The following is a 15,201-nucleotide window of genomic DNA, read 5'->3' as shown; positions in this document are numbered from 1 at the left end:
AACCCTCCTACCCTTTGGCCCTCTAGGCCCTCTAGGCCCTCCCTAGCCTGCACAACCCCCCTCTAAGGCCTTTTTGCTACTGAAAACAGTATCAGTAATACTTACTGATTTTTACTTAAGACCTGAATGTCTTAAACACTATCATAAATGTTTTGTATATGTGTTATTATTTAATTTTCATAACAACCCAATGAGGTAGAAAATATCAATTTTCCCCTTTTAAAAACTGAGGCACAAGGAAATTGAGGGACTTGTCTGAGGTGACCAGGTATTACACAGCAGATTCAGGATTCCAACACAGGCTTTCTGGTTCCAGAGCCCTTGTGTTTAACCACCACTGCCGTCCCACCCCTACCCTAAGTTCCAGCCCAGTTGGGTTGCTCATGGCTCCTCAGAAATGTTTCCCCCTGGTGATGAGGGTGACTACTGTCCTGCAATTCCTACTGTCCACTGAAAACACCATCTACTTGATACCACGGTTAAGGCGAGACCCTTGGAGTCTAATGCTTTAACACATATTGTGTCCTTGGATTTAACTCTCTGAGCCTCTATTGTTTCATCTGTAAAATGGGGATAATGATATAATAGTACCTAACTCACAGATCAGCAGTAAAGATTAAAATGAATTAAGAAAAAAAATGAGGCACGGGAAAGAGTGGGTACAGTGGCTGGCACACAATAAGCAGTGTCGTTGCCTTTTTAAGTAGTTCCTAGTATCGTTGACTTTGCCGTCATCAACAACAGATCCCCCCAGCTCTCAGAACACCAAGCATGGGGAGGAAAAAAGCAGGGGTGCTGATGCAGGGCCTTGGGTGTGGCCCCTGAATGCCCAGAGCCTGGCACCTGTCCTGGGATGCAGAGCCCAGCAAGAGCATCTTCCGAGGACATGCTCTTCTCTACTGGTGGAGCCCAGGGAGGAAACTGCCCAGGGGTCTCTGACCCCCACCAACTGCCAGCTGTGTGCCTAAGCCAGGTGGGCCCTGAAGCACAAGAAGGCCTCTGAAGTTGTATGTTTTAGGATTTAAAAGCACATTCAGCAGGAGACAGACGTACAGAATTCATTTCCTTAGCAGGTGGTCCTCTTCAGGTCAGTCGGCATCTACTCCCTGAGCACCAGCTGTATGCCAAGCACTGGATCTAACCCCAAAACCAACCCTGAAGATGTATATATATGGCTAGTATTTTCAGGGATGTTTTGGTGGGGGGAAGTTCCCAACTTGCCTTCATTCAAGATTGATATGAAAATCAAGAGAGACGTCTGTCTGTGGAAGCACCTGGAAGACAATCCTTTGGTCTGCAAACATTTACCAACTCTCTACTAGGAGCTGAGCCCTGTATTGGGCCCTGGAGGAGCCCCCTACTCAAGGCCCCATATTGAACTCCCAGTTCCCACCCAGGCTGTGGGTCCCACTCTTAAGAGGGAATGGCAAGTGGCATGGCCCACTGTTCTGACCTGGGGGTGTATCCAATGTCCTCCAAGTAACAGGCTGTTACCTTTGGGGATGTCGTGCTCCAAGGAGTCCATGAAGTCTAGGGACGGATCAAGCTCAGCCTTCTCCAGCAATGTCTTGTTCTTCAGCTCAACAGGCTCCCTGAAGTGGAAGTAAGAACTCAGCTTCTTGGCTTCGGACAAGGACAGTCCTACAAAGGGGCAGCAGGTAGGAAGGGATGGTCATCCCCAAGCCCCACAGCCCCTTTGTCTCTGATTGGAGACCACATGGAGGGGCTTGCAGAGGATTCAGTCAGCTACTGATGGGGAACTGAAGGGCAAACAGGGACCAGAGTTCTCTCAGCCAGAACTCGGCCTGGACCCTGCAGCAGACTACAGAGGAGGAGCATGGGAAAAGGTGGGGGGCCCAGCCCCACACACAGCCCCGAACCCAGGTGGCCAGGTGCGCTCTCAGCCTCAGGCATAGAAGAGTCAGGGTCCAGTAACTGGCCATTTGGCAGGTCCTCCCAAGTGATGTGGCCACAGTTATTCCTTCTCTGAGGAAACAAGTAGGTTCCCCTGGACTCCCAGACATGTGTCTGACTGTGCTCAGGAAGAGAACTTACCTTCAAAGGTCCGATTGACATTGATAGGTCCAAAAGGGGTCTTAAAGAGGGCGCCTCGGGGAATGACAGCCACAGCCTTGTCGATCTGGTCAATAACAGACACCAAGCGCTTCTCTTCCTTGATCTGGACCTAAGGAGACAGGAGACAAGTTATCCTGCTGGGGTGCTGTGCCCAGTCAGTCACGCCTGGTGCAAGGACCCTCTGCATGTCCATCTGACCTGGGTCATCAGGCAGAGATGCCAGATGCATGGAAATTCACCATGAGTGAAGCCTTTCCCTGCCTCCCCTCCCTTCTGTCCTTTCTTAAATTGGTAATACATACTGGTGGTGAGTACAGTATTTAAAACTTAAAAAAAAAATCATAAAAAGCAATGTCTCACCTCATTCCTGGTCCCTCAGTTGCCCTCACTGGGAGCAGACACCATTAACAGTGTTTAATATACCAGTCCAGAAACAAACCATTCTGTCATCATATTTTAATGTTGCTTATTTTGCCTTTTTAAAATATAAAAGCTATCATGCTGACTGTAGAATATCTGGGTGATATAGAAGTATTTTATAATATACCTAAGAAAATTAAAGCCATTCATAATCCCACCTCCTGAAGGTAATCGCCAATAACATATTGGTATAATCCCTTCTATTTTTTTTCTATGCTATATTCAAAGGAAAATTAGAGTTACAGTTTATATAGTTTCTTGTCCTGCTCTTTGACTTAACATCATTTCTCAAGTATCACCCCATACTTTAACATGTTTACACAGATGAAATTTGGTTAGAATCAACCCCAACCCAAACAAAAGGACTTCATAGAGATGTTTGGGAGAAAACAGCACTTGACGGGGAAAAGGTCACTGGGAGACCCCAGAGCCACTCAGCCACGTATTTCCCGTGGGCTGCTGATTGGAATTGTTTACAAGGAAGGAGATGGAAACTAGTAAGTGTCTAGGCTGGGTGCTTTAAGTACATCACCTTGGGAATTCCCTGGCATCTAGTGGTTAAGATTCTGCACTCCCGATGCAGGGGATGTGGGTTCAATCCCTGGTTAGGGAACTAAGATCCCACAACCCTTGTGGCGAGGCCAAAAAAAAAAAAAAAAAAGGGCACCTCATTTAACCTGCACAAGTCTCAATTCTACCGAAGAGAAAACTGAGAGTATGTTGAGTTTGTCCGGCAGGCAGGGGTTGCAGCTGAAGCATCACCCACCTAGACCTAGACATTTGGCCTCACCCAGGTTCAAGTGCAAAGGTTGGATTTTGAATCACAGGTTTGTCTAGTTTCAGAAATTGGGTTATTTTCCAACCATGCAGTCCCATATTTTAATGTTGCTTATTTTGCTGTTTTAAATACATAAAAGTTGTCATGCTTACTGTAGAATATCTGGGTAATATGGAGATATTTTATAATATACCTAAGAAAATTAAAATCACTCATAATCCCACCTCCTAAAAGTAATCACTGCTAACAGTTTCAAGTGAATGTATCATCTGCATGTGTGTGTGCTAAGTCTCTTCAGTCCTGTTGACTCTTTGTAACCACATGGACTGTAGCCCTGTAACCACATGGACTGTAGCCCGCCAGGCTCCTCTGTCTATGAGATTCTCTAGGCAAGAATATGGGAGTGGGTTACCATGCCCTTCTCCAGAGGATCTTCCCAGGATCGAACCCACGTCTCTTATGTCCCCTGCATTGGCAGGCGTGTTCTTCACCACTAGTGCCACCTGGGAAGCCCAAATGTGTTATCTAGTAAAATACAAATCTATACAAAAATATAAGCACCTGTGCACATCCCCTGACCCCAGAGCAATGCACAGACCACTTCTTCCCAGACCTGGACCCATAACCCAGCTCTCCCGACAGCTGCCCATCCCCTTGCCACCCTGTCATCACTCAGGATGATGTGACCCCAGGCAGGTGACTTAACAGAGGTTTCCTCCGCTCCACCCCCTGGAGGCAATGCACCAGCTTCCCAGGGCCCCGAGGATGGAGTGAGGGGGCCGGCACGGAGGCCCAGGGCCGAGCACACCCAGCGCTCTAGGCCCCGGGGCCCAGTGGCTGTGATGATGGCCATGCTTGCCGCCATCACAGTGCCCACCGGCCCAGCCCCTTGTGTTCAGGCCCTCCTCGTCTTCACTCACCACTACTTCTTCTTCAAAGACCTTCTCACCCTCGTTCACTTTCTGCAGCTCCGTGTGTTCGTACTCATGGGAGGGGTCTCCCATGAAGCGGCCCTTCACCACAGACATCTGTGTCTCCATCTCCTCTGTGGCGGGGGGCAGGAGGCTCCACTCCATGCAGTTCAGGCTGCCAACAACATCCACATGACCCCAATTCTAACTCCCCTCTCATTCCAGCTTCCTGCCCCTGCCCCTTCTCCCGAGGGCCTGAGGCCCAAGAAAGGCTGTTGGGAGTCACACCTTTCCCCCTTAGAAGCCGCAAGAGCCTGTGGTGTGCCCCACCCTATATGTGATGACATACAACTTAATTTCTTAAAAGCTTCAGTCTGCGAAGATTCCAAGAGCGTCTTCCTACATAGCTGGATTGTGAGGCTGCAGATGAGTTTCTGCAAGCTGAACTTGCCGTAATTTCAGATCCCTATGCTCCAGAGGACCCCACATTCATGCTCAGCCTGCCTGCTGAGCTGACACACAGCCATCTCCCCCACACTTCTTTTCCCAGCCCAGGCTCTGGGAGCTCTCCTCCTCTGAGAGCTTCAGGGGCATCACCAGCCCAGTCACTTTTCTCACATCCTGCCAGGAAGGGTGTCCACCCACTCCTCCCTCATCCACCCAGCGCCTACATCTCCAGTCTGCTTCTTCCCCCCTTCACTCTCCACTGGCTCCTTCACTACATGAAGATGCCCCAGCCTTATAAAACTAACAGTCCTCAAATCCATGCCCCTCTGGGAAATGCCCCTTTCCTGCCCCTCCCTCCTCTTCCCCAGCTCTGGACTGCAATCAAGAACACTTTGCCTTGCCAGATCCCTTCCTCCCAACCCCGCTTTCACTCTGACCACTGCACCAGGATTCCACCCCTGGCACCCAAGAAACTGCCCTGAAGAAGGCAATCCATGGGGCCTACAAGCCAACAAGTGCATCTCCACATTTGCTTCCTGTGACACCTCCCCTTCCCCTTCCCCAGCGCCTTAAGTGTTTCCAAGGATCTATTCTCACCCCTCTTTTGTCTCCACAGTCTCACCTACTTGACTCCCAGAACCCCAGTTACTCCCTAGTGGATACCCAGAATCCAGTCACCTCTCACCACCTCCACTGCTTCCACCCTCATCCAAGCCACCACCTTCTCTCACCCAATATCGCAGCAGCTTCCTAACTGATCTCCCCATGTCCATACTGGCTCCTGCTTCAGTCTGGTCCCTACCCAACTGGGAAAACCTAAGCCAGACCGTGACTCTGTGCAGACTCTCCAAGTGACTTCCCATTGAGCCAAGTACTCACAGGGCCCTGCACGATTGTCTTGGCCTCTCTGACCTCATGTTGTGAGTGGTCCCCCTCACTCACTCCTCTCTAGCCACACTAGCCTCTACAGGATCCCACAAGTACACTAAGCACGTGCCTGCCTCAGGACCTTTGCACTTGCCTGGAATGCTTTTCCCTCAGATAAACACATAACTCACCCCGTTGCCTCAGGTGTCTTCTCAAATGTTACCTCCTGAGAGAGGCCATCCCGGACCACCCTATTTATAATAGTACCCCATCCTGTATTCCATGTCTCCCTTAGCACTTAGCACCAATGCTAAGCGTATGCAGTATATGTGTGTGTGTTTGTCTGTCTTCCCTCCCCTGCTACACACACACTAAAATGTAAACTCCATGAAGACAAGGACTTTAGCACTGAATTCCCCATGTCTAGATAAATGCCTGGCACATACTATGTGCTGGAGAAATAAAAACTTACTTGAATACAGTGAGGTTCAAATCTCTATCTTCAGTCCAAATTTTTCTTTTGGACTCCAAATCTGTACTTTAATATGCTTCCTTACCACCCTGCCCCATGGGTACCTGACACCAAATTCACTAGGCCTTCCCTAGTACCTCCTGAATTCTTTCCCAGTGCATGGCACCAGCCCTTACCCAGCTGCCTAAGCTAGAAGGAAGGGTCAACCTTGACCTCCTCTTCACCTTTCCCCATTTAGTCACAAGTCCTACCACTTCTACCACTTAAATCTTTCCAACCCCGCCCCTCCATTCCTTCCTCCTTTCAGTCTGCAACAGACATCCAAACACTTGCCCACTTTGAGACCCTTCTGCCCACTCAGTTCTGAGCAGGCTCTTCTTGATTGAAGGTCCTCAGTGGCTCTTCATAGCCTATGGACAAAGTTCAAATCTCCTGGCCTCTCCATCAAGTTCAGCATTAACACCCTAGGCTGCCACTGTCATGGTTGCCTACCCTCTGTCCTCCCAAGCCAGCTCCAGCCAGCAAGTCTGCAGTTGTTCCCTCTGACTGGCATGCCTTTCCCCTAATCCTTCCTGGAGAACTCCAGGTAATCTCTCAGATATCAGTAATCTATTAAAAACTGCTCTCTGAATAGCATTGAAACATGTATACTACCATATGCAAAATAGATCAGCAGTCCAGGTTCGATGCCCGAGACAGGTCACTCAGGGCCGGGGCACTGGGACAACCCGGAGGGATGGGATGGGGAGGGAGGTGGGAGGGGGGTTCAGGAAGGGGGACACATGTACACCCATGGCTGATTCATGTGAATGTATGGCAAAAACCACTACAATATTGTAAAGTAATTAGCCTCCAATTAAATATTAATTTACCAAAAAATGCAAATGAAACAAATAAGATCTTAAAGCTGAGATTTTGAAGGTTAAAAAAAAACAAAAAAAAGCTCTCCAGGAGAATGTCCCACCCTGCCTCCCCTTCGTGTACACCTCTGCTTTGCTGTAATTGCTGGGTGTGAATAACTTGGAGATAGGGGAGAGTCTTAGCCATCTTTTTAACCCCAGGTCTAGCCTGGAAAACATTCAATCAATGTTGGATTGCTGCATGGATAGATAAATGAAGTCTCCAACTTTCTTCGCCCTGAACAGAACGCTTGTAAGATGGGGAGTTCCCCATCAACGGGGTAGTAAAAAAGAGGTTGGATGGTCCTAAATGGCAGTGTCCAGGAAAATTTTCTCAGTTCTAAATCCCTTCTCTTCCATTCCACATTCATTCACTACTTCCTGGAGTGCCTCCTATGAGCCAACACCTCCACCCCAAATGCTTCAGGACCCATTTCCAAACAGCTCCCCGCTACCCCTCAAGGCTTCTCCAAACTAAAGCCAAACTTTAGTTTGGACCCCTCTCCAAACGTTTCTCTTTGGAAAGCCAGGCCCACCACAGGACTTCTATTCCGGGTTTTCATTCTCCGGAAGCTTTCATCTTGCCCCGCCTCCGTTCTTGCCCCGCTTCCATTATTAAACCATCAGCCTCTAAGTTTCTCTGGCGCCCCTCCCCAGGTGTCCTCCCGGGGCTGCTCTCTCAGATCTCATCCCCTCTCTTTCTGGAACCCGTCCCTTTAGGTCCTACCTCCCACTCGCCCCTTCCCGGCCGGCAGCCCTCCCCTCAGTATCCCGCTGCGGCCTTAGCCAGCCGGGCGCCGTCTCCACCTGTACAGGGTCTTGCGCGGTGCGAGCTGGTCCTCGCTCACGCCCTGAGCGATGTAGTAATCGGCGACCAGGCCGAGGATGCGGCCCCAGAAGAGGACCCGATCGAAGCGGTAGTCGCGTTTAACCAGCATAAGAGAAGTGAGCAGCGAGGCCCGACGGTCTGGGCTAAGGCCCTGCCCACTGCCAGACGCCAACTCCAGTGACAGCAGGAGGCTTTCCGCGTCCATCGCGCAGGCGGCTCTGCTCAACGCCCGCCAGGTTGCTAGGAGAAGCCGTGTCCATGGAGACCCAAAGCTCCGCCCCTCCATCCTACCGGAAGCAGGATTTCACCCACCTGACCTTCTGCAGGCTAGCCTTCAGGGGCCGCCCGCCAGCCAGCCCTTCTTGCCACGGAACGCTTCGGAAAAGTCTGGGCATACACTCGCTCCCTTCTGCTTCCTTTCCCCACTGGGTGATGGGAGGTGTTCAGTTGTCACGGCAACGGCATGGTTTTTGCCCCAGAATAAGCAGGATACAGTGGTAGGTTGGAGGTCCCAACTTAGCCCAATTCCAGGGCTATTTTGCTTCCTCTAAAGCCCCTCCACACAGTCGGCATTTATTGAGTCCTCATTGCATAGCATACGCAATGGGGGCTTGGGAAGAAAAACAACAGTAGGACTAGCTATATTATTTCACTCCAGTCGTGTCCTTTCTTGGCCTCAGAATTTCCTCAGAAAAGAATTTAAGATCCTCCTGGCTCCAAGATTCCCAAGACAATCAATCCCCCCCCTCCCCCAGAACCAGGTCATACAGAGTGGGGTCCATCTATTCCACTGTCCTCAGTCTTCACAGATGGCTCTTTTTCCCTTTCATAGGATTGTTTCAGCTAAGTGGCAGACAAAGACCTAGAAGCGGGGAGTGGGGATTCCCCAGAGGTCCAATGGTTAGGACTCCAGTGTGTGGGGATAGGGAGGGGCTGGCTGGGCAATGGGGCACCATATAGGGCCACACCCTGGGAAAGGAGGGTGCAGAGAGTTACGTGTGTTTATGGACTACACTTCCCCATCAACATTTTCCCCATCAACAGCTACATGTTTCCTACCACCTACATTTACCTACCTCAGGTCCCACACCTACTGCTTTTAGGTTCAAATGGTAGCAACAGATGAAAGGCCAGAACCACTGAAGTTGGGGATCTTCACTCCCTGGGCTAGATACGATTTCTTCACCTGCATCTCTGGAGTGCCCAGCCAAGGTTAAAAGAGATAAACAGATGCCTCAGCAGGCTTGTTGTCAGGGAAGGAGATATTTGTTGATAAAATTATTAACTGATTAATTTCTGGATTCCTTTGGAGAAGATTCATGAAATCAGAATGACCTGGGCCCCAATGCCAAGCTGAGAAGTGTCTAAATTACCTGGATAATTAACTTAGTTTTGATTGTCTAGACATTGTTTGTGAAGGTTTTTTAAAGTAGGGCTTGAGAGATCAGACTTGCCTTAATGTCTTCCATCTCAAAAGTTTGTAACTCCCTTGTTCAAAATTCTCCCTCCCTTTAAGCCGACCCATCAGCCTGTCCATTTCCGAGTGGGAGATATGGCCCTGTTCCTCTTCTGTAAGGTACTATCAGACAAAAACAGTGGAGAGTCCAGCTGGCGGAGTATGCTTCAAGTGGACACAGCACAGAAAAGAACTCAAACCTTTTGTTTGCATTGATTCTATATTTACTTAGCACCAGTAAGTGGCAGGTCCACATCAGGAAACACAATCTGAAGCCAGAGATGAAGTCCCACAGCTTTCCAATGCTACCAAATTCAGCAAGGCAACCCTGTTTAATCATCTCAGAGTAAAATCACACAGAATGTACAGTACAGTGTAAAGCACTCAGCCTCTGGAGTCAGCTGGACTAGATCTGGATCCAGGTTTCAACACTTAGGCAAGTTATTCAGTCTCCCCAAGCCTCATCTATAAGAGAGACAATAATATAAAATCTATAAGGTTATTAGATTAGATAATAATATGTAAAGTGCTTAAAACCTACTATAAAACATAAACTATTTTTCATGTCTTCTTAAAGTATAAAAAATAGTATATATTGTTCACACACACACACGCCACACACCTATCTCCAACACCAGCAGGGTGAGGATTCTGCCTTCAACTTGCTTCCAAGAAATAAGCAGATGTTCTCAGGAACAAAGAGCGTTAGTGCTCAGTGGTCAGGACAGCACCAAGCTGGCAAGGATAACACTAAGGATCAGTATGGCCAAGCCACAGATGGCGCTGAGGAATGGCCACTGGCAGGAGGGCAGGGATGGCATGAGGACAGTACTGCCAAGAGTAACTGCCAGCAGCCACCACGCAACTGCGATGGAGACACAGGGCGAATTCCAGAAGGGACATGTAGCCTCACGGAAGTGACTCTACTGGGCAGACCCGTTGTCTTAGCCTATAGTTCAATCAGGCTTTGGAAAGACTCTCTTGGTTTTCTTTTCTCAGGTCCCTCCCGCTGTGTGACCTCTGCTTTGGGTACACATACTCTAAGGGTCACAGAAACCAACATGTGGCTAGCAAAGAACATCAGGCTAGGAGTTAGCTGATGAGGATTCTTAGTCCCAACTCTGCTATCAAACTGTTAAAGAACCTTGGCCAAGTCATTTAACTTCCCATATTGGTCCAGGAATAATGAAGAGAAAGAACTATTAGAAAAAAAAAAGAAATCATGGAAGGCTGAAGCCTAAGAGACCAAGGGAGAAGATTACTTTAGCCTTAAGCCTCTTTAAGTCCCTTTAAGCCAAAAATGTTTCAGGAAAATTTAATATGAATCCATTCATTTTATAATATATTTAAGTCCACGAATCACACCCACATTATGTCCCTGTTAAAAATTCCGAAAAGCCACAGCAAAAAGCTAAAAAGGGTCACCTCCCCTCAGCCCTGGGGGTGGGTGGGGAGGGGAGGGAGCCTGTCTGTGGGCCCATGTTTGCTTTCCAGCCCCCAAAAGAAACACCTGATCCAGCACCTTCTGGGAAAATCAACCTGTGATTCAAAGAGATGCTTGTTCAATGATGATTATTACAACCCCAGTCATACCATCCGTCCACCAGAAAGTCTAAGGGGGGCAGGCAGCCAGAAGGACAGAACCTTCCTCTCACCAGGAATTAACTAGCTCCAAGCAGGAGATGGGTGACGTGGTGCTACCAGGGGAAAGATAATTTAGCCACTGTGTTCACGATGAGCATTCCCATTCATTCATGGAAGCCTTTCAGTGTCACTGGTGCCTGGAACCAAATGTAATCCTCCCAGGTTGTAGCTGGGATGGCGGGTCGGCCACAGGACAAGGTCACAGTCAGCTTGTGGCCCCGGCTGGGCACTCTGTAGTTGAGCTTGGGTCGAAACCAATCCTCTCCACAGTCGCGGTGACCCTGCACCATGACAACGGTGCCCATGAGTGGAGGGACCTGCAGCTCACTGAAGGCATCAGCCAGGAAAATGGCTCGGAAGAGGCGGCGCAAACAAGCTGCCGTGCTCAGGCTCGGATCCATGCTGTTGGGGGCTAATCGGGACAGGTCAAGCTCGTAGAACTCCTTGGGGCTGAGGGCGTTGCCCCCAAGGAGGATCAGAACTCGAGGGACTAGTGTCCGGGCAAAGAGTCCCTCCAGGTGGCTGAGGACACTCTCCAGTTCTGCCAGGGTTTGCTGGCATTTCCTGCTGCTCACCTCAGCAGTGGCCCGAGGTTTCTTCTTCACTGCGTCCTCTGCCTGTGAGGACAAAGAATGGTGACAGAGAAGGTCTGCAAGGTAGACGAAAGCTAATGCGCTTTGAAGAACCCTGCTGGGACAGAGCAGACTTATAGGACTGGAGCTCCAGATCAGTGAACCGCCACACTCAAGACCCTGGGTTTTATCACAGGGAAATGTATCAAAAAGGAAAATAGATTCTTTGTACAAAATCTTAATTCTTCTGCACTCAGAATAGCAAAGATAGTGTACTGAAGCAGGAGGGCATCCAGAAATTAGCAACTAAAATACTGAAATACTCATAACAAGACTGAGGACTGGGGACTTCCCTGGCGGTCCAGTGGTTAAGAATCCACATTCCAAGGCACAGGACGAGAGCTTGATTCCTGCTTAGGAAACTAAGATTCCCATATGCCACAGGGCAACTAGAGAGCCTGTGCTTGGCAACTATTCAGCCAAAAAAAAAAAAGAAACCACCAAGGATTATTTGGTCTAATAAATTCTGAAGTTCATCCTCCAGTTAAACATGGCATTCATGTTGAGGTTTGACAGAAAACAGCAAAATTCTGTAAAACAATTATCCTTCAATAAAAAATAAATTTTAAAAAAATGTGGCAAATGATGGAAGGAAGGGAGGAAGGAAATAAAAGAGTGGGTGGGAGGGAAGAAGAAAAGAGGGGAGGGAAGCAGGAAGGGAGGGGAGACAAAGAGGACTCCCAGTGGCAAAAATAACTAAAAAATAGATGACAGTGGCTACAGACAACAACAAGTTTTTGGAAGAGAGAAAGTAGGAAGCACTCAAGAGAGCTGAATACCAAGTGCTGTCAGAGGGGACTCCCCTGAGAAGCAAAACCACACTGAAGAAGCCCATAAAAGGCACAGGAGTTGTTCACTCAAGCACCACAAAACACAAAAGTGAACACATGGGGACTGAGTGAACATCTGTGCAAGGACCCTCAGCGTGCGTGCGTGCTAAGTCACTTCAGTCATGTCTGACTCTTTGTGACCCTATGGACTGTGACCTGCCAGGCTCCTCTGTCCATGGGATGCTCCAAGCAAGAATACTAGAGTGGGGAGCCATTCCACTCCAGGGGATCTTCTCAATTCAGGGATCAAACCTGCAACTCTTATGTCTCCTGCACTGGCAGGCAGATTCTTTACCACTAGTGCCACCTGGGAAGCCCAGGACCCTTAGATGGCCTGCCAGTTTCCCCCACCCAAACACAGTTTTGGAAGTGTTCTTTCTCTCTTTCCTTCCTTCCTTTTTCTTTCATTGAGTAGTGTATCAGATGGGAGCACAAATAAATGTGTTCAGTTTACCATGTTTAACTGAAAGATAACTCCAAAATCACCATTATTATAGCAAATAATCCTCTTTCCCGTTATCATTCCCACCCATGTCCTTTAAGTCTATCAGCTAGCTCACAGGGCCAGCCATGCACACAGAACTTTCAATGACTTTTTCTTAAATATTCAGACACCAATAAAAGCCTCAACTGTGAAAGAGACCAAAACAAATAAATAGGAAAGGAATCTGGAAGAAACAGAGACAGTGCAAGGGACAGAGGAAAACTACAAAAACACAGTAATTAATACCCACAAGTAAGAGAAGTTCATACAGACAGGAAACAACAGGATATAACTAAAAAGGAACATGTGGGACTTCCCTGCTGGTCCAGTGGGCAAGACTGTGAGCTCCCAATGCAGAGATCGAACTAGATCTTGCTTGCAGGTTGCAACTAAGACCCAGCACAGTCAAAACAAATTTAAAATATAAAAATTTTAAGAAAAAAGTTCTTAAGACTGTGACTGCCAAAAAATTACTTTAAGTGTAAGAATATAAACTCAAGGAAGAAAAGTATAACAGAAACAAAGAAATGAGGATTTGGAGAGAAAATACACTCAAGTCAGAGGATCAGTTCATGAAGTCCAAATGTAACACACAATAGAAGTTTCAGAAAAAGAAAACAAGAGAAAAGGCGGGAAGGCTTTGACTACCCAGACTAGAGTGGGAAAGGACTGAAGCCATAGGGCTGAAACATCCTTCACAGCTTCTTATGCTGACAGGCGTGAAGGTTCCTTTGACCACCCTTTTTACCTGCCACCATCTAACAGCCACAAAGCTCACTCACCAATTTTCTCCCAAAGCTCGTGCCTACCTGGGGAAAAGGTTTTCGGTAGAAGTGCTTAAGTTGTTCGTAGGGCAGAGGTAGTTGCTGGCGTTGGTACATGATATGTTTCAGGAGCTCACAAGTAAAGCGACAGCAGCCTTCCTGGCTCACAGGCCCAGGAAACACCACTGGCACCATGCAGTCCCTGGGACGAAAGGGCTCCAAAGGGTTGGGAGGTTCCTGGGTGGAGGTGGTCTCAAGCAGTTCTATCTGGGGGTCCTGGGTTTCCTCCGACTTCTCACACCACTCCAAATCTAGTAGGTGCACAGAGGGACAAGAGAGAAAAACGAAAAACTTAAAAGGTCTATGGACGAAACACCCTGAAGCCCGATCTCCTCTGTTCTCCAAAGCTAAGCAGGGTCCGGCCTGATTAGAACTTGGATGAGAAAAAGTTAAGAGGCCAAAGTCAGTCTTCCCATCCCTTGGGGCGACATCAGCCACCACAGCTGAGGCCACACGCCTACACAGGCGGATTCCCTCCGCAAACTCCCCTCTAGGCGGCCGCCCGCAGGTTCCAGATTCCAGTTGCCTAAGAAAGAGACTGCAGGATTTGGGGGGACTGGGTGGCGGGAATTTCGGAGACAGCGACTGGATCTGCTCAGAAATTAGAGGCCCTGATATGGGGAAATGAGTTGAGAGAAAGCGGTGTCAAGCAGGGCACAGAACACGTCGCGAAGAAAGAGGAGGGTGAACCAATGGAATCCAGGGCCGCGGAGGCGATGGAGTCAAAGGGGCCGAGTCAGAGCTGCGAGGGACGACGGGAAATGGGGACAAGGAACACGGATTAGTGAAACGACTACGGGCTAAATGACTGGAGGGAGCCGTGGCAGGGAGGAAACAAACTCCTCGAGCTCCGGACTCCATACCTTACCAGGGACTGCAGCCGGGGACTGCACTTCCGGCTCCGGGGCCGCCATCACGACCTCCTCCCAGTTCTCCGTTCGGTTTGACTAGGCGCCCCGCGATGCTTCATGGGAAGCCCGCGCCTCCACTTCCTGTTCTGCTGGCCCGGAAGTGGAAGGGGTGCCGCGTCTGTGTGGCAGAGGCTGTGCTGGGTAGGGAATTGAGCCCTGTCAAGGAGCGGAGACGAGACCTCCTTAACACCCTTCGGCGAGTCCGTCGAGCCCTCCTCCCACAGAGAAAACGCGGGTTCTCAACTACTTGGCGCTGCCTTCCGAGGACACCCGCTCGCCCGCATCCATTCTTTCCTGCCTCCTCTATTCGCTACGCACCTACTTCGTGTCAGGCCCTGTCCTAGGTGCTGGAGTCTCTGCGCGAAGAAGCCAGCGACTGGAGGGGTCCTCAAGGGGTTCAGTGCCTATAGATTCAATGCAGTGTGATGAATTATACAAAAAGGTGTACAAGGGCAGTGGACGCGGAGAACAGGAGCGCCTAACCTAGAGGAGGTGGGAGTGAGGGGTGGTCCAAGAGGAAATTGATCTTTAAGATGAGTAAAGGTAAAGAGGAGGGTGTGGTGGTCCTGGAGACTGTTAAAAACAAACAAGCCCCAAATGGATTCACTTCTGCTAAATCTCACCAAGACTCATTTCCTAACTCTAGTAGGAGTTTCAGCTTCTCCTGGAGTGGAATTATAAACTAACCACTCTGACATTTCAGTGCTAGTGAGGTAATCTG

The 15,201-nt window shown here is 49.0% G+C and overlaps 2 protein-coding genes across 6 annotated transcripts in view; both read right to left on the bottom strand.

Annotated features, from left to right (window-relative positions):
- The window catches only part of RSPH9 (radial spoke head component 9), a 37,860-nt gene extending 29,913 nt beyond the window's left edge, over positions 1-7,947 (bottom strand). The window contains exons 1-5 of one of the 3 annotated variants that reach the window (XM_061146818.1): positions 7,678-7,947; positions 4,195-4,360; positions 2,056-2,185; positions 1,495-1,641; positions 884-1,274 (exon numbers count right to left, since the gene is read on the bottom strand). In XM_061146818.1, coding sequence (XP_061002801.1) covers positions 1,246-1,274; positions 1,495-1,641; positions 2,056-2,185; positions 4,195-4,360; positions 7,678-7,904 — 699 coding nt within the window. In that variant the 5' untranslated portion in view covers positions 7,905-7,947 and the 3' untranslated portion in view covers positions 884-1,245. Of the gene's footprint in view, positions 1-883; positions 1,275-1,453; positions 1,642-2,055; positions 2,186-4,194; positions 4,361-7,677 lie in introns of those variants that run through there. The other 2 variants (XM_061146817.1, XM_061146816.1) reach the window with 2 other exon arrangements.
- A 1,392-nt stretch (positions 7,948-9,339) lies between these two features.
- MAD2L1BP (MAD2L1 binding protein) lies at positions 9,340-14,572 on the bottom strand. 3 transcript variants are annotated; one of them, XR_009693578.1, is made up of 4 exons: positions 14,438-14,572; positions 13,555-13,820; positions 10,811-11,416; positions 9,340-9,620 (listed from the first exon to the last, which is right to left on the bottom strand). XR_009693578.1 is itself a non-coding variant. In XM_061146813.1 (3 exons), the coding sequence occupies exons 1-3, from the start codon at positions 14,481-14,483 to the stop codon at positions 10,904-10,906; spliced, it is 825 nt and encodes a 274-aa protein (XP_061002796.1). In that variant the 5' UTR covers positions 14,484-14,572; the 3' UTR covers positions 10,483-10,903. The 3 variants fall into 3 exon arrangements, 2 of the variants coding, with proteins under 2 accessions (XP_061002796.1, XP_061002797.1); XM_061146813.1 differs by lacking the exon at positions 9,340-9,620 and having other exon boundaries at positions 10,483-11,416; XM_061146814.1 differs by lacking the exon at positions 9,340-9,620 and having other exon boundaries at positions 10,483-11,416; positions 14,433-14,527.
- Positions 14,573-15,201: the final 629 nt, after the last annotated feature.

This window comes from Dama dama, chromosome 7 (genome assembly GCF_033118175.1).
Source record: "Dama dama isolate Ldn47 chromosome 7, ASM3311817v1, whole genome shotgun sequence".
NCBI lineage: Eukaryota > Metazoa > Chordata > Mammalia > Artiodactyla > Cervidae > Dama > Dama dama.
This window is presented reverse-complemented; position numbering and strand designations above follow the sequence as displayed.

Coding starts and splice junctions, on each gene's coding strand:
- MAD2L1BP (XM_061146813.1), bottom strand. CDS start 14,483: ATGGCGGCCCCGGAGCCGGAAGTGCAGTCCCCGGCTGCAGTCCCTG. Junction 13,821..14,437: donor GTCCCCGGCTGCAGTCCCTG/GTAAGGTATGGA, acceptor TGCACCTACTAG/ATTTGGAGTGGTGTGAGAAG. Junction 11,417..13,554: donor ACCGAAAACCTTTTCCCCAG/GTAGGCACGAGC, acceptor TTGTCCTCACAG/GCAGAGGACGCAGTGAAGAA.